Raw genomic sequence first — 15,699 nt, 5'->3', positions numbered from 1 at the left:
ACAGGCTACTACTACTACACAGTGTCCGAATATAAACAACCACCCAGTGAGATACTAATATACTGGGCCCAGCCCATGATTCCCATTCTTGCATCGGCATCGACAATCCAGCAAACACGCTGAGCCGACTTCAATTACTCAATAGATGGTCCGATTGCAGGATCCCGATGACTTGGACCTGACGAAGCTGTCTGGAGTGGAGTTTCACTGGAAGGGAAATGCGATGTTACTGAGGAAGTTCAAGTCGTCTGCTCTAACTACTCTAGTAGTACCTAGTACCGGCCAGATCTTTTATATCGTGGCACATTGCGGACATAACAAAAAACATGGACCAGGATGTGATTTGCTTCTCTAAGAATAATCCAGGGATTCTTTTGATTCTGCTAAACAGGTCTGATATCGCAATATTGTAGCGCGCGGACGTTCATGCATAACAGCATTCCTCTCTAGTAAACATATATAAGGGCCAAAACAGGGCGATGGAAGTTGTATTGCTACATGATTACGGACCACGTTATATTTTAGCCGGAGTCCCCAAGTTCGGCTGGTGCGGCGCATACTATATCTACTAGTAGTGATCCAACTCGCTGACTGGCTGAAAGCTTCCGTGGCTTAGAACTAGTAGCCGTATACATAGAAAGGGGCTTGCTCGCCTTTATCGATGAGAATAAGTCTATCCTTGTGTATATTTGTAGAAGGGCAGATCATAGCCAAGTAGGTGTGAAGCGAAGGCTGCAAGATGAGGGTCGATGTTGATATCACAGGTCCTTACATTCTGTATGTAAAAATTGAAATGCAGACAACCATCTTATTGTCTACTCTACGTATGTACATTCATGAGAGCTAAAAGCCATTCCAATACCCATAACTCCGGTAACCTGTTTTGTTTTGCTTCGTCCTGCTCTGCTCCCTCAACGCCCACTTCGACTCCGTCGCATGCTCTCCTTACATTCATTGCAGTACCATTTGACTAGTGTCATGTTAGCAATGTGCATCTCTCATATCCACACGAATATAAGGCCATAGACTCACCATTCTTCCCTGGCGGCTTCGTCAACCCAACGCACGACAAGTGGAACCACTCGCGAGGACAAGCGTCATTATCACATGCCACCATCTCGCCGAAACTGATCTCATTGCAGTAGCAGTATCTGGGTTCACCGTCCTCATCTTCATCATCACCCTCGTGGAGAGACTCTTCCTCTTCTGAGACGGCCCGCGCTTGCACCACTGGTACGCTGGTGGTCTTCTTGTGGGACCGCTTGGCTGGTGCGGGATCCGTGCTTCGGGTAGGTCGTACGCGCTGGGTCGGCTCGGAGAAGGTGGGTAGTACCGGAGTGGATGTCTTCGATGATCGGCCCTTGGGGGGTGGATTCGACACTGGCGGTACGGGGACTTCGCCGGGTTCGATGGATGGCGCGGGTTTGCCGTCGGTGTCTTCACGTTTAGTGCTGATAGGAGGTGGGAGCTTAGAAATGTCTGCGGTTGGCTCTTCGGTTTCTCGTTGGGTATCTGGATTCGAAGTAGGGGTAGCTTCGGTTTTGGATGTCGTCTCTTTGGTTGTGGTTTTAGGTTCTGTAGCTTTGCCTGAAGTTGTTATTTGATTAGATCGGTTTGAATAGATTGAATATGGCAGAAACGTACCATTGCTGGTTACGCGATTCGACGCAGAAGATGAAGGTCTCTGACGACCATTGTTTGCTTGTCCGGAATTCTGCTGCGCGCGAGAAGTCTGCGGTCGCACTGCACCAGGTCCAGGACTGACAGCGCTTCGTGGAATAGCCGCAGCAGCGACAACAGGCGACGGAGCCAGAACCGGAGAGTCAACGGCAGATGCATTGGTATTGTTTCTGCTACGGCTGTTAGTTTATATACCCAAAGCAATCGAAATCCAACATACCTCTTCCGAGCAGCCGCATTCGCATTAGGTGCCCGCCTCTTCTTCGTAGCTTCAGCGGGATCCTTCGATGCAGCCTGCCTCGAAGTACTAGCGCTGCTAGCAGTACGCTCCATCGCAGCACCAGCCTCCACAGGTGGGGGCCGCTCGACCTTGCGCCGCTTGGCCTGGCCCGACCCAGTATTTCCCTGACCATGTCCGGCCTGATCACCTGCACCTGCACCCCCGCGAGATTTACTAGATTGTCCCTTGCGAGCCCCGCCAGCACGTACATCGTCCAGATCCGAATCTGCATGCGTGCGACGCTGCCTACGCGCGATGACAGCTTCGCGCCTAGCCTCGCTCCGAGAAGCAGCCTCCGCCTCATGGATCGCATGCGCCAATTCCTTAGTAGATGCGGCCTCCCGACGAGGACGCTCATTAGTATTTGTCTTGGGGGCGTTTCTATTCGTGTAAGCCCAGTGAGTGAGACTTCCTAGACGAGCCTCATCACTGATCTCCCCCGCGATAAACGGGAATATGGAATCAAGACGTGTGAGCTGACGGTCCAGTTCATCGTTCGCATTCGATATAACGTGATTTTTCTCATCCGCGGTCATCATCAGGTCCGTAAGCGTATGGCGCACACGATGGAACAGGATCCGGCGGTCTTTGCTTTCCTGAGATTCGGGGATCTAATCACGATAACGTGTCAGCACAGGCACAACCACCACTATTGTAGATAGTTTATCCCCGCAGACCACTGTATGACCCACAACGAGGGCGCCAAGCAGAGAACTACCTACTGGAGTAGAGGGGTACGGCACAGGCTGAGATTCAGAAGCAGACTTCAGCAATTGCAGCAGATTATCCTCGAGGGCCCAGGCCTTCGCATCCACCTCCTTCAACAACGAATTATGACGACGGAATTCCCTCGGGAGGGCCGTAATGGCGTCAGTGAAATGCGTGAGAGCAGGGTAGAAGCCATGAGCAACCGGGGTCGCAGAAGGTGTATCTGTCATCGAGCCATGACCATAAGCGAAGGACGAGCGGCCTAGTGTCTTCGACGTGCGAGATGGGTTCGTCCTCGTCTGGCGCGTTGACTGACGAGCGCTCTGACCCTGAGAGTTGACGGCCGACGAAGCAACGGCAGACATGATGGGTAAAAAGGAAAGGCACAGTCGGACAGAAAGTCCGACTCAATCAGGGAACAAGAAGCACTCAGAGATACTGGGAGATCGATGGCTCAACAGATGGAACATGGACAGACGAAACAGGAAAAATTGGGGTGGGAAACGAGAGTTGGAGCGATGGGAGGCTTGCAGTGCGGAGAAAGACCCGGCAGAGCCCATCATTCATCAGGTGATTGGTGCCTGCAGAGCCAGGCACTGAACTCGGCTGACAAAGACGCGCAGATAAGGTTGCCGTGACGTCACCTATCCTATAAATACAATCTCAATCTCAAGTCGAGCTATCAACTGGTGTATAACGGAAGATACGGCGCCCACATCAAAAATTAATTGAGGAAAAAAGGAATGGGGCAAGCCGGGCTTGAACCGGCCACCTCCAGATCTTCAGTCTGACGCGCTCCCAGATGCGCCATTGCCCCGTAATTGTTGATTTTGCCACTCTTTTTGGCCTTATGAAGCAAGGACGATTGAAATATTTGAGAAAAACAGAACATCCCTCGGAATACAATGTAGCTTACTATGCAATTGCACTTATCCAAAGAAACTGAAATTATATCGAGGTTCTTAATTTACACGCGTGCACGAAGCACATGCTAGGTATCGGCAGGCTAGATCACGAAACAATGTGCCAAAGAAACGAGACCCAAAGCCCGGAAACACTTAAGCATGAACTGTAGTATAATCATCGTACACTATGCTGCTGAACAAAGGAAAATCATACAAAGAAGACCAGAACGAGCCAACGCTGACTCCCCAACCCAAACACACTCTTACAACGACATCATTTACTCGCCCTTGAGGCGCTCCTGGTGGACAGTGAAAGCATCCTGAAGGAACTCCTGCTCCTCCTTGAGATGGACAGACTTGAGACCAGTGGCGACGGAAGCGCTGGGAGCGCGACCGGCGTAGAGAACGTGACGGCGGTTGTGGTGCTCGGTCTCGTTCAGCAGAGTCTCGATACGGGGCTGGGTGTAGCTCCAGGCACCGGCGTTCAGAGGCTCCTCCTGGGCCCAGACGATGTTGCGGGCGTTGGGGTAGCTGTCCAGGTTCTCCTTCAGCTGAGCCCAAGGGAAGGGGTGCAGCTGCTCAACACGGGTGATGGCGGTGTTGCGGATGCCGTGGGCTTCACGGTGCTTGGTAAGAGCAGCGTAAACCTGGCCAGAGCACAGGATAACACGCTCAATCTTCTCGGGCTCATCGATCTCCTTGCCGTGGGCGGGGTCGGGGATGATCCACTGGAAGTGGGAGTCGCCGGTGAAGCTCTCGATGTCAGAGCGAGCAAGAGGGTGACGGAGCAGGGACTTGGAGAAGAAGATCACAAGGGCTGGCACAAAGGTTAGCACTATACTTGTACGGGAGACTTTAAGGGTCACATACGCTTGCGGAACTGGCGGTGGATCTGGCGACGCAGAACGTGGAACAGGTTGGCAGGGCTGGTCATGCAGACGATCTGCATGTTGCAGTCCTGGTGCTGGCGGTCGAGCTTGTCACCCTCGGGGAAGACACGGGGCTCCTCATTGCAGAGCTGCAACCAACGCTCCATTCTACCGGAAGAGTGCTCAGGACCCTGGCCATCGTAACCGTGGGGAAGAGAAACAACCAGACCGGAGCGCTGCAGCCACTTGGACTCTCCAGCAGCAATGAACTGATCAATGATACACTGAGCGTTGTTGGCAAAGTCACCAAACTGAGCCTCCCACATGACGAGGGCATTGGGGGAGGTCAAAGAGTAACCGTATTCGAAACCAAGACTGTCCAAAGATTAGCTTTAGTATACACCAGGTAATATGTGAAAACTTACGCTCCGAATTCACTGAGGGAGGAGTTGGAGATAACGAAGCTTCCCTGGTTCTCAGAGATGTTCTGCAGAGGAGTGTAGGTGCCCTCGTTCTCCTGGTCGTGCAGGACGGCGTGGCGCTGGGAGAAAGTACCACGCTCGACATCCTGACCGGAGACACGGACGTGGTAACCCTCGGACACAAGGGAGCCGAAAGCAAGAGCCTCAGCAGTAGCCCAGTCAATACCCTGGCCCTCATCGACGGCCTTCTTGCGGTTAGCCAAGATACGCTTGAGGTTCTTGTGGAGGGTGAAGCCCTCCGGGCTACCACCACCGCTGATCTTATCAGCAACGTCCTTCAGCAGAGGACCCTCAACACCAGTGGGGAGGTGAGGCAGAACCTCGGTGGCAAGCTCCTTGGGGGTCTTGAAACCGTTCCAGGCGGAGGTCAGCCACTCCTTGCTGGTGGGCTGGTAGTCCTTGCTGCGGTCGAAGCTGTCGTTCAGCATGCCCCAGACCCACTTCTTGTGCTCATCGATGTCCTCCTTGGTGAAGGTACCCTCCTCGATCAGCTTGTTGACGTACTTGTCAAGCTGGCTCTTCTGCTGAGCAATGCGCTTGTACATCAGAGGCTGAGTGAAAGAGGGCTGGTCGGTCTCGTTGTGACCCTGCTTACGGTAGCAGACGATGTCGATGACAACGTCACGCTTGAACTCGGCACGCCAGTCGGCAGCAACCTGGCAGACGTAGTTGACCGCCTCAACGTCATCCGCGTTCACGTGGAAGACAGGAGCGTCAATGGACTTGGCAATGTCCGAGCAGTAAGGGGTGGAGCGGGCGAAGCGAGGGTCAGTGGTGAAACCGATCTGGTTGTTCACAACGATGTGGATGGTACCACCGGTGGAGTAGGCGGGGAGAGAGTGGAATCCCATGGTCTCGTAGACGATACCCTGGGCGGCAAAAGCGGCATCACCGTGCAACAGAACACCCATGGCCGAGTCGAAGTTCTGCTCATCCTTGTTGTAGTGCTGGATGGAGCGGGTCTTTCCGAGAACGACGGGGTCCTCGGCCTCCAAGTGAGAGGGGTTGGCGACCAGAGAAAGCTGGACACGCTTACCCGAGGGGGTAGGGCGCTCAAAGTTCATACCCAAGTGGTACTTGACATCACCGGATCCCTCGTCAGAGGGCTCGGCGGAACCAGCGAACTCACTGAAGATGGACTCGTTGGGCTTACGGACGACGTTGGAAAGGACGTTCAGACGACCACGGTGAGGCATACCAATGACGATGTCCTTGATACCGTAGTCGACACTGCGGTCGATGAGGGCCTTCATACCAGGCACAAGGGTCTCACAACCCTCCAGACCGAAACGCTTGTCGTTGGGGAACTTGGTCGCAAGGAAGGACTCGAAGCTGTGGGACCAGATCAGGCGGTCGAGGATGCGGCGCTTGTCATCGACAGAGTACTTGTAGGGCTCGGGAACCTCGAAGCGGTCGCGAATCCAGTCGCACGGCTTACGGTCGGGGATGTGGATGTACTCCACACCGTAGGAGCCGCAGTAGATCTTCTCGCAGGTGGAAATGATCTCGCGCAGGGTCATCTTCTTGCGTCCCTCAGTGGCGAAGCGGGGCAAGATACCGGGTCCAAGGTTGAACTCCTGGTCCAGATCGCGCTCAGTGAATCCGTAGTGGTCCAGCTCGAGCTCCTTGGGCTTGTTGTAACCGAAGGCCTCGGCCTCACCGCGGATACCAAGAGGATCGATCTTGGCCTTGTGGTGACCACGAGCCTGGTAAGCGCGGACCAGGAGCTGAACCTTCAGGTGATTCGTGACATCGGTACCGGCCGCAAAAGACAGGCCTGCGCCGGGCATCTCCTGAGGAACACCACCGGTAGGGGTAGGGACGAGAGTCGGAGGAGGCTGGAAAGCCTGGGAGACGGGCATGTTGCCCTCCTCCATGTTCTTGAAATACGTTTGCCATGAGATGTGCACGCTGGAGGGATCTCTCTTCCATGCGACGTACATCTCATCGACGTAGTTGGCGGTGTTTCCGGAGAGGAAAGAGTCATTGGCATCCTAAAGCGCGAAACAAAAAGCGAAATGTCAGTTAACTGGCTTTCAGACTGGAAACATACCAAGCCAAAAAAGCGTGGACGACTCTTGTGCAGGGGAATTGCTTACCACACCCTCGGCGGGCGCAGCATAGTGCCTCTTGTTGGACAAGCGGTCGACGAGAGCGAGAGGACGTCTCGTGGTCAGGCCGAGTTTTGAGCTGCGGTTGGCAGCAGATCTGGCAGTAGAAGCAAGAGAGAGCGATCTCCTGCAAGAAGAGCAGGCCGGACTGCGCAGGCCGCTGGTGGCCTTAACGGCAGTAGAACGAAACATCGCGGCAATTTTTCTATGGCGTAATGCGAGCTGAAATTTAATATGCTATGAGCTCAACGATGAAAAGGCGAACGAGATATACGACACGGCGAATTATCTCGAGAACTCTGGCAGATAGAAATCGCGGGTTAGTTTGACGGGGACCGGTTGTTAAAGCTGCGGGATTTTTCTCGAGGCGGATGAAAGGAACACGCACGGTTTGTAGGGGAGCGAGAAAAAACACAGGTGTCGACTAAGATTGCCGTAGCACCTGTAACAAAACGGGACTCATCAGAGAGCAAAAGCACTCTCTTTGATCGAAGTAGTGGGGGGGAGAGAGGAGAGGGTGGAATATAGAGGACAACCTCGTAAGTATGAGGAGAAGAATGGAGAAGGAGATGGGAGAGCAAGATGGGCCTTGGGAGGAACGGAACAAGTTGAGGTTTGCCGAGATCTACGGCTATGACGGCCAGCGAGCAGGCTGTGGCTGAGACGAACACAAAGACACCAGAGTTACTTACTAGTGACTACGAGTTACTATGTCCTTACACTGTAACTTCGAGCGTCGCCACACATTAGTCATTCCGTGCCCTGCAACCGAGAAAAACGCAGGGCGGGCCGAACTTCCCGGTTGCGGGTACAGCAACTGCAAGTTGGCTTCCCAATTACTTCCAATTTCTGCACCGCCACAGCCCGGTTATGAGCATTTCCCGCTCCGGGACTTTGCGGGTGGGCACGTGGACCAATCATCCTCGGGTTGATTCTCAGGGATGAGAGCTGAATTTACTAGTACGGAGGAGACTATTTGAGTTGTTCTGTAAGTCTGGAGTATGAATGAAGGGGCTGTCATTCCCCTGAATGCTCCCGGGGGCCTGGGCACCGTTCTGGTTATGCTCCGGACCTCGTACAAATGGAAGCGGACCACGACTCCCCGCAGCCATGTCACAAAAGGCCAACCAGCATCAAGATAGTTATATTATTACCTCCCCAAGCTGTACTAGTACTATATGCAAACATCATCCTTGTCTAGCCTTCCGTCCCCCGCCCATCCGCCTTTTCAAGTCATCAGATATCATAAAGACCACAGATCGCTTTGATCGGGACAGTAAAGCATTATATATCAGGCATTACATTCATAATATATGTCAGGTCCCTTGAACTCCTGTGGGTAAGCAAACCAATAAAAATACCAATATGCGTTATATATATACTCTCATCCTTTTACCGATTGGCCCGACGAACCTGTTGCCGGGATCTGCAGCCGGGCTGGTCACACGCGTGCGCCCTTCTGACTGACTCCCGGCCACCTTTGGTGCGTATGACCGATGAAGGACCAGTCGATTCGAATGATTGCAGCTCTAAGGCTCTCTCTCGCCCGCTGCTGACTGTCCCACACGTTGCTCCGTATTGTTCAGCGACCACCTGAACTTGTCCGATTCCCGGATGGGAGACTCAGTCGCACTCCCGCCAAACGCATCGGGAGGCGCTGTATATACCGTGGGGCTGGCATCGGAGATGAAGCTCGCTCGGTTCGACGTCGAGTGTAGAAGTGGGGGACTGCCACTACTGCTGCGTAGACTGCCGTTGCTTCCACCCCAGGCACCACGTCGGAGCTTCATTAAAGCGCTTAGAGACATCTCGTCATCCATAGCGCCAAGGTCGACCAGCTGAGCCAAGCCTGGGCTTGCGATAGGGTTGGAGTGAGCAGCACCATGAGCTGTCAACGAGATGACCGAGTTCCGCGTGCTCCATTCACTGCGTTCCGTGATAGGGGTCAAGCTTGGCTCTCGAAATTTGCCCCGACTACTGAAGCTACGATTGACGCCCTCGACCCCTCGTGGACCAAAGTAGCCACCGTTGGTGAGCTCACCGTTGCAGCCACCATGTGCTTGTGCGTAGAACCCGAACTCTTGACCATAAAATCCCTCATCGTCGTTTTCCAGGGCTTCCGCGTTCGCTGCTGCAATGATGGGGTCGTCAAAAAGTGCATCATCGTTGTCATCGTAGCTGAAGTCTTCGAAGACTTCTTCAAATGCAGCCATATCCACCGTCTGGCTCAAGCGACTGTCGTCGGAAATGAGGCCTGAAGGTGTGTCCATGGTCTGCGCGATGCTTTCTTGGCCCAACGACCGCTCGCTGATGCTGGCCTCGCGCCCGAACCTGTCACTTGCAGCCGCTTCACTGGCGGCTTTGGCCAATGCATTGTGGAAAGCTTCGAGGTTGTGCTCGGAAAGCACCCCACCATGAGCCTTTGCTGACCCCAGATCAGTCAAGCTCTCACGCGTTTGTCCGTAGACTCTAATCGACCCCTTTCGATAATCGCTTGCCATGCTAGGAACATGCCTAAGTCCGCCATCGTAGTCTGGCTCTGGTGTAAACTCGTCGTGTTCCGCGGTAACATCCAGTGGATTAGTGCTCTCGGTCCCGTTGTCGGGCGGCGCAGGTGCAGGAACAGGTTGCTGCACCACTGGCTTCCGCTCGTACAGGTGACTCGTCTCATCGTCGAAAATGGACTCGTCAAATTTCTCGCCCATGTCCTCTGTGGACAGATCACCAAACTCGCCGTCATCAAAGTAGAGGTCGTCGTCATCTTCTATTGGCTGCGGAGCCGGAGGATGTGAACCCATAGCAACCTGTGGTCCATTATTGGGAGCATTTGTTGCCACTGATAAAGCCTGGAAATTGGTCGTGACATCAGAGACAGCGGGATCAGATACGGGTAAAGGAGCAGAGATGCCTGCCAACGGCCCCTGGGCCGGTTCTTGTACATTCTGGGAATTCGTGCTTCCAGTTGGAAGCGGACTAGCAATGATTGGTGAGAGTTCAGGAGCAAGCCAAGGCTTGTTGAGTGCATTGCCCGGCCCGGAAAAGCCAGAAAAGTCATCATCCTCGTCAGCATCAACATTAACACCGGGTATCTTCTCTTCCAGATCATCCATATCATCGAGCAGATCTTCGTCGAAATCGTCTTCACCGTCACTGAAACTTGTGCCTTCCATGCGTGCCTTGGCTCTTCTTGCAGCCTCCTTCTCCTTATGTTTCTCTTCTAACAGTTTCTCCTGGGCGGAGGATTCGACGCCGTTCATATCGAAACTAAATCTGGAGGCATTGCTTTTCAGGTGTTTAGGCAAGCCGGATGGCTGATGTGGTATGACCTCGATCGTATCGGTATCTTCTTGTGCTGATTCTCTAGAATTGTTATGTGGGCTATGTTGGCTGTCTTGCTTCTGGGTCTTCTGGTCGCTTGGCACCTCAGGCGACACTTCTTGCTCCGGTATCTTTGACGGCAACTTTCGTGCAAATACGGGAAGCGTATGTGGATCATTTTCAGCATTGGCTTGCGCTGTCAGTAATGATGACTGCAGATATGCCTTGCTCTCGACTTGCAACACCTTCTGATCGTCCTCGAAGTGTTCTCTGAAAACAGGGGAGTACTGTGTGTGTCTCTTCCGTTGCTCGCCTGACTGGGCACTCTGGTCATTGCCGTGCGCAAAGTTCCCAGTTGCATTGTAGGCCACATCTGCCGAGCTCGATTGGTTATTCACGTCATGCATAAGAATAGGCGCCGTTGACAGGTTCCGACGCGGACGAGGAGCAGAGAAGTCGTGAACAATATTGCCGCGAATTCTAGGATCATAATCGTCCGGTATAGCCGGAACTATATTGCGAGCACCGACTCTAGTGTCTTCTGTCCGCAGACTAGCCAGGTTGGAAGAACGCCTTCTGGCCAATAGAGACATAGGGTTCAGCAAGTGAAGCCGAGTCCTCCCTGACTTATGATGTGCCTGTTCCGACGAACCGTCCCGGTCTGCGGAACGGCGATTGCCCGCACCTTCATACTTGTATTCCTTGTCCTTGTCCTTGTGTGACGAAGCCATCCGGTCGCCCGGGGAGATATCGGGAGAAGTTCTAAATCGGAAATGACCGGAAGATGACAACCCCGGAGTCGATGAGCGTTTGTTATAATGATCGGAAGTGAGATTATGGGAGTTCAGGAGGGATTTGCCCAAGGACAGTCGAAACGGGGAGCTTGGCTTCGGAGAATCGCCGTCGCTCTGATCTGAACGCGGCGGGGCAATGGACGATTGGGAGTAGTTCGACTGCGAAGTGGTGGTTGTAACATCTTGCTCGTCGGAGATTGAAAGAGGTCGGGTGTGGCTGTCGGAGGAAGAGGAGGGAATTGCGAGGTTTGCTGAAGAGGAGCCTGGCGCATTGGCCGGGGCGACGGATACGGCGATGGTTTTTTTCGTTGCATCATAGTAGTCCTCATGGGGATTGTTCGGGACCTGCGGACTTGAGCTCTCCACAGAAGATGCCCCAAGCGCAGTGAGATTATTCGGCCTTGTGCTAGACAGTCCCGGTAGTTGAGGAGGGTTGCTAGTGACCGGTGCTTTGGAGGTGGGCTGTAAGGAGGGCGAGACGGGGGAAGCGCTCGATCGGCGATGCTCGCGACGCCAGTAGGCGAAAACGGTGGAGGGTGGCATGGTGTTTAGAGGATCAGCCCGAAGCACCCAGGGCGCGTCCGAGTAGGCGTTCAGGATGCGAAAACCTTGCCCATTGTTCCTGATGGTCGCAATGCGTATGGGTTGGCGCTTCTCGAAGTTCACACTGGCCTTGACAGCTCTGCGGAGTAGAAGAGGAAGATCAAGGTTGCGGCGTGGGGCAATGTCTCATCCGGGCGACGAGGGCGGGCCAATCCCAGGGGAACGCGCGCGAAATCGAGACGGAGGGTTTAATGAGTTAATGCGGTGGGTTTGAGGAGACGCAGCAGATTCAAGCAACGATCGTCATAAAACAGAAATAGGTCTACCAATGGTGGGAAGGTGTTTTGGGTGAGACCGACCGACGTAGGGGATGGAATGAGTCTCCTGATAAGCAAAAGAGGCCGAAGAGGGGGGAAGGAAAAGCACTACGAGACAGTCGGCCAGTCAGGAACGGACCAGCCAGCAGGAATGCGCAACCGCAAACGGATAAGTCTGGAATTAGAGTTGGAAAGAGAAAAAAACAGTTATATTTAGTACTTAGTGCCCTCCATATTGAGTTCCTACTGGGCATTGAGAAAGTGACGACGAGATAAATAATGCACACCATTCATCCAAGGTTAATGCCAACCATTGCACATAGTACCGTTCTATATCTACGATGCTAGACACTCTCCTACAGGATAGAAGACCCAATAATTTGCTCGTTTCCATAGGCAAAGATCGTCACCTCTGACAGGGCGACTAAGATGACCCGCATGCTACTATAAGTACAACTGGGAAATGTTCCGCTAATCTAACTCGAAATCAACACCACGCAATCGCTCATGCTTTCAACTCATGCTAGCAAGATGCGCTAAAACACCTGTAGATGTACCCGATAACCAAATTGCCCTAACAGATGAAAATGGAATATCGATCGGCTAATATGCTGAAGCAGAAATAAGTGTAAAGAATGGAAGCAAAGAAAGATTGTTTTAGACGATGCTCTGTCGCCAGCGGTCGATAATCTCCCGCTGCCCCGGTTCATTGACCGGTCGGACCATCTTCGCTTTAGGCGGCACAGCATAACTGAGATGGTTCATGCCTAGTAATGCATCGCTGTAGAAGGTATTGGGATGCACCATTCCGGGGCCATATGGTACCGTGCCGGCGGGCCCCTGGTATTGGGCATACCCAGCACCCGGCATCGGCCCATAATTCGATGGAAACTGCTGGAGAGACATTCGATGGTCCAGTGTGCGCTGAGGCATTGGCTGAGGCGCTGCAGTGCGCATTGTCGACTGCCGTCCAACAGTAGTGGGACGTCGAGCGTGAAGGATGTCTGCCATACTTCTTCGGTACCGGGGGATCTTCAATGTGGAGTTTTGTCGGGCCTCAGCCTCAGCCTCCTTCTGCAGGCGAGCTCGACGTTGGGCCAGAGTTTCATCTTCCGGTGGCGTTTCCTTCTCTTGGGCGGCCTCTTCATCGTCCCCCACATGTTTGATCTCCGCCAAAATCTCGTTCGCAAAATCACTGTCGGCGGGTGCACTCGGCTGGTCCTTTTCTTTGAGCCGCTTCAAGCGTTGGGCTAAAGTCTCGCCTTCGTCACCACTATCTTCTTGCGGCTGATCGTCTGGTGCGCCCGTGGAATACATGGTGGCCGGGCGCCTTTCAGGGCTGCGCGGGGCGGGCTCACCCCGGAGTCTGGCACGGCGCCTACTGAGAGGCTCCGACTCTTCCAGTTCCCTTCTTTCCATCAATCCCAACGGACGCACCTCAGTGACCGCATTCGCCTTGTCGGGAAACAGCATGCCCAGGGGCACATCATCGTCATCGTCACCTTCTTGGGGATGAGCATCTGGGGCTTCCCATGCCAAGGTCACTGGTCTTTGCCGTCGATGTTCACTCTGCTTCTGCGCAACCGCTTCGAGCTGGAGAAGAGTCGAGTGCAACGCCGTAGTCTCGGGGGCCGATCGCAGTCGTTGTTTCAATTCGCTCTTTCGATATTCTAGCTCGGCCAGCAGCGTGTTGGGGGGCCCGGTGTAATCAGCTTCAGGCTCTTCGTGATTGTGCTCTTCCCCATCGGCTTCGGGAGCATCAGGACCGCCAAGCCCGTCTTGGTTGTCATCCCGTAAAGATGTGCCTTCATGCACATCTGCAGCCTCGCCTTCAGTTTGGTTGTGTAAGCGACTCGAACCAAGAGGCACATCTTTAAGATCCGGATCGGATAAGCGATGGTCAAGCCCAAGCATACTTGTGGAGTTCAGTGTCTTTCGCTGCTCTGTCAAATCCCTCGAAGATAGTTTGCGGCTTGCTTGACTGAATCCTTTGGGGTCCAATTGCCCCGTGAATGCACTGACGGGTGCAGTCGTCGAAGCATCAAGGATGTTGTCTAGTGTTGCCACTGCAGAAGCCTGGGTGACCTCTACATCAACGGCTCTAGCTGGTTGCTCGAAAAACATACTCGCGCGCAGTTGAGGAGGTACGCTTGTCGGCTGGTTGTTATGACTTGACTCACTACCATCGCCCAGATCTTGACCAGCGGCTAACTGTGTGGACTTGCGGTTTTTGGCAGCGAGCACACCAAGGAGCTGTGAACGACGTTTGCCTCGTGGTTGATCATTTTTCTGCGACAAGCGAGGTGGTAGATTCAACATCCTTGGCACAGGGGCAGGGTAGTAAACCATATTCTCACCTGCCTGCGGCTCCTTGTATGCCTCGGATCTGCTTGCCAAAGGTGGTCGCGTCAGCGACACTCGTCGGCCCAGATGATTCTCATTCGGAACATAATGCACGCCATCAAAGTCGTTGAAGAGGACCCTAGCCTGTTGATATGTATCGGTGGAAGCCGCCGTATATGTCCGTTCGAGCTCTTCTCCCAGCTCCTGGTCGTAGTAATCCTGCTGGACAAAGTCGTGCTCGCTGTGCGCAGCCGGCGCGGGGGGAGGAGGAAGGTAGGGCATCGCAGGAACTCGAGTGGTCGAATCGCCGTAGAATCGGGTAGGGGCGTGTTCTGCAACCTGTGCCAAACGGGAGGACTGTATGGAGCCGTGGCGAGACGACAGACTTGTTTTGAGGCCGTCGTAATTGCTGGCGTGAGTGGAATTGGAGGCCGAACTAGAGCGTCGCTTTTGTTCCTGGTCCATTTTGCGAATTTCGTCCCCGATATTGGAACTCAGGCTCATGCGTTCAGCGCTCCTTTCAAGCCGCTCTACATTATTGATGTAGGCTCCTTGCAGCGATTGAAGGTCGGGCGTAGGATGACTGAGAGGGACCGGCTGGTCGGTGACTGGAGTCCGCAGGGCCGGTTCAGGGGTGTGGGCATCGGTAGCGGTGGTAGTCGTAGAACTAGTCTGAGGGACTGTCCTTAGCGGAGGGACGTAACGGGGACTATTGGAACTCTGGTCCGCAGAAGGATCGGCAGGCAGTTCGTAGTCATCTTCCTCCACTATATCATAGCTGGTTGAGGTCATCGATCGAATCATAGAGCCCAGTCTCTTGACGCCCGAGTCTTCATTCGACTTGGCGGGTTGGAGGTATGAGCCCGCCCCGATGTGGTCGGCGTCCAGCGGCAACTGCTGGAAGTGACCATTGTGCTGAGAGTGCGGCGACGGACTGCGGGAATGGTCCGAATCGGTCGCATTGGATGCCACCTCGTGGTCGGCCTGAGAAACGGCGTTGTAGGCCATTTTCAGCAAGATCCGAAGCAATAAAAGCGCGGCCAAGTGCCGTTCAGGGAAACGAGCCTTGCCGGGGGAGACCCGTTGAAAGAGTGAGGGTGAGGGGGTGGGAAGTCAATAATGGTCAGCCGGGGACAACGTTTACGTCGGTGCAAACCTAAGATAAGGAAAATGCGCCCGGCGGGAACGGGATTGCGCCCCCCTGCTGTTGAAGGACACGATCACGACCCTGGATTCAGGGTAAGAAAGAAGGGAGATGGAAGGGAAGAGAAGAAGAGAAGGAGACAAAGAACGACGCTGCAAGGAACCGATGGAAGAAGAGTCATGGTGGATGGTTTTTGTTCTGGGCT

At 53.8% G+C, this 15,699-nt stretch overlaps 7 protein-coding genes and 1 non-coding gene across 8 annotated transcripts; 1 reads left to right on the top strand and 7 right to left on the bottom strand.

The window, feature by feature from the left end:
- Nucleotides 1–763: 763 nt before the first annotated feature.
- Nucleotides 764–3,184, bottom strand: BDQ94DRAFT_133523 (putative PHD finger domain protein (Ing1)). The gene is made up of 5 exons (XM_026764297.1): nt 2,683–3,184; nt 1,901–2,571; nt 1,645–1,850; nt 1,033–1,587; nt 764–970 (listed from the first exon to the last, which is right to left on the bottom strand). The coding sequence occupies exons 1-5, from the start codon at nt 3,031–3,033 to the stop codon at nt 912–914; spliced, it is 1,842 nt and encodes a 613-aa protein (XP_026632727.1). The 5' UTR covers nt 3,034–3,184; the 3' UTR covers nt 764–911.
- Nucleotides 3,185–3,364: 180 nt separating this feature from the next.
- Nucleotides 3,365–3,618, bottom strand: BDQ94DRAFT_133521 (uncharacterized protein). The gene has a single exon (XM_026764296.1). It carries the CDS (start codon nt 3,558–3,560, stop codon nt 3,393–3,395), a length of 168 nt encoding a protein of 55 aa, XP_026632726.1. The 5' UTR covers nt 3,561–3,618; the 3' UTR covers nt 3,365–3,392.
- On the bottom strand, nt 3,413–3,485 carry BDQ94DRAFT_t6. Its single transcript has one exon. It is a non-coding gene; the product is annotated as a tRNA-Phe (tRNA).
- An 87-nt stretch (nt 3,619–3,705) lies between the features above and the next one.
- Nucleotides 3,706–7,343, bottom strand: kgd1 (alpha-ketoglutarate dehydrogenase KGD1). Its single transcript, XM_026776539.1, has 4 exons — nt 7,024–7,343; nt 4,868–6,918; nt 4,444–4,817; nt 3,706–4,390 (listed from the first exon to the last, which is right to left on the bottom strand). Exons 1-4 carry the CDS (start codon nt 7,225–7,227, stop codon nt 3,852–3,854), a joined length of 3,168 nt encoding a protein of 1,055 aa, XP_026632725.1. The 5' UTR covers nt 7,228–7,343; the 3' UTR covers nt 3,706–3,851.
- Nucleotides 7,344–8,039: 696 nt separating this feature from the next.
- Nucleotides 8,040–8,367, top strand: BDQ94DRAFT_133516 (uncharacterized protein; the record flags this gene model as incomplete). The annotated part of the gene is made up of 1 exon (XM_026764295.1): nt 8,040–8,367. The coding sequence occupies exon 1, from the start codon at nt 8,065–8,067 to the stop codon at nt 8,362–8,364; it is 300 nt and encodes a 99-aa protein (XP_026632724.1). The 5' UTR covers nt 8,040–8,064.
- On the bottom strand, nt 8,368–11,675 carry BDQ94DRAFT_133515 (uncharacterized protein). Its single transcript, XM_026764294.1, has one exon. The coding sequence runs from the start codon at nt 11,082–11,084 to the stop codon at nt 8,565–8,567; it is 2,520 nt and encodes an 839-aa protein (XP_026632723.1). The 5' UTR covers nt 11,085–11,675; the 3' UTR covers nt 8,368–8,564.
- A 302-nt stretch (nt 11,676–11,977) lies between these two features.
- BDQ94DRAFT_133513 (uncharacterized protein) lies at nt 11,978–12,269 on the bottom strand. Its single transcript, XM_026764293.1, has one exon. It carries the CDS (start codon nt 12,259–12,261, stop codon nt 12,013–12,015), a length of 249 nt encoding a protein of 82 aa, XP_026632722.1. The 5' UTR covers nt 12,262–12,269; the 3' UTR covers nt 11,978–12,012.
- On the bottom strand, nt 12,270–15,447 carry BDQ94DRAFT_133512 (uncharacterized protein). The gene has a single exon (XM_026764292.1). The coding sequence runs from the start codon at nt 15,356–15,358 to the stop codon at nt 12,665–12,667; it is 2,694 nt and encodes an 897-aa protein (XP_026632721.1). The 5' UTR covers nt 15,359–15,447; the 3' UTR covers nt 12,270–12,664.
- Nucleotides 15,448–15,699: the final 252 nt, after the last annotated feature.

Source organism: Aspergillus welwitschiae (assembly GCF_003344945.1).
Source record: "Aspergillus welwitschiae strain CBS 139.54b unplaced genomic scaffold BDQ94scaffold_1, whole genome shotgun sequence".
Taxonomy (NCBI): domain Eukaryota; kingdom Fungi; phylum Ascomycota; class Eurotiomycetes; order Eurotiales; family Aspergillaceae; genus Aspergillus; species Aspergillus welwitschiae.
The sequence above is the reverse complement of the archived record's forward strand: the minus strand, read 5'-3'. Positions and strand labels throughout refer to the sequence as shown.

Coding starts and splice junctions, on each gene's coding strand:
- BDQ94DRAFT_133512 (XM_026764292.1), bottom strand. CDS start 15,358: ATGGCCTACAACGCCGTTTCTCAGGCCGACCACGAGGTGGCATCCAAT.
- kgd1 (XM_026776539.1), bottom strand. CDS start 7,227: ATGTTTCGTTCTACTGCCGTTAAGGCCACCAGCGGCCTGCGCAGTCCG. Junction 4,818..4,867: donor TCCCTCAGTGAATTCGGAGC/GTAAGTTTTCAC, acceptor ATCTTTGGACAG/TCTTGGTTTCGAATACGGTT. Junction 4,391..4,443: donor CCACCGCCAGTTCCGCAAGC/GTATGTGACCCT, acceptor CCTTTGTGCCAG/CCCTTGTGATCTTCTTCTCC.
- BDQ94DRAFT_133523 (XM_026764297.1), bottom strand. CDS start 3,033: ATGTCTGCCGTTGCTTCGTCGGCCGTCAACTCTCAGGGTCAGAGCGCT. Junction 1,851..1,900: donor AATGCGGCTGCTCGGAAGAG/GTATGTTGGATT, acceptor CAGCCGTAGCAG/AAACAATACCAATGCATCTG. Junction 971..1,032: donor GAAGCCGCCAGGGAAGAATG/GTGAGTCTATGG, acceptor ACATGACACTAG/TCAAATGGTACTGCAATGAA.
- BDQ94DRAFT_133513 (XM_026764293.1), bottom strand. CDS start 12,261: ATGCCCAGTAGGAACTCAATATGGAGGGCACTAAGTACTAAATATAAC.
- BDQ94DRAFT_133515 (XM_026764294.1), bottom strand. CDS start 11,084: ATGGCTTCGTCACACAAGGACAAGGACAAGGAATACAAGTATGAAGGT.
- BDQ94DRAFT_133521 (XM_026764296.1), bottom strand. CDS start 3,560: ATGTTCTGTTTTTCTCAAATATTTCAATCGTCCTTGCTTCATAAGGCC.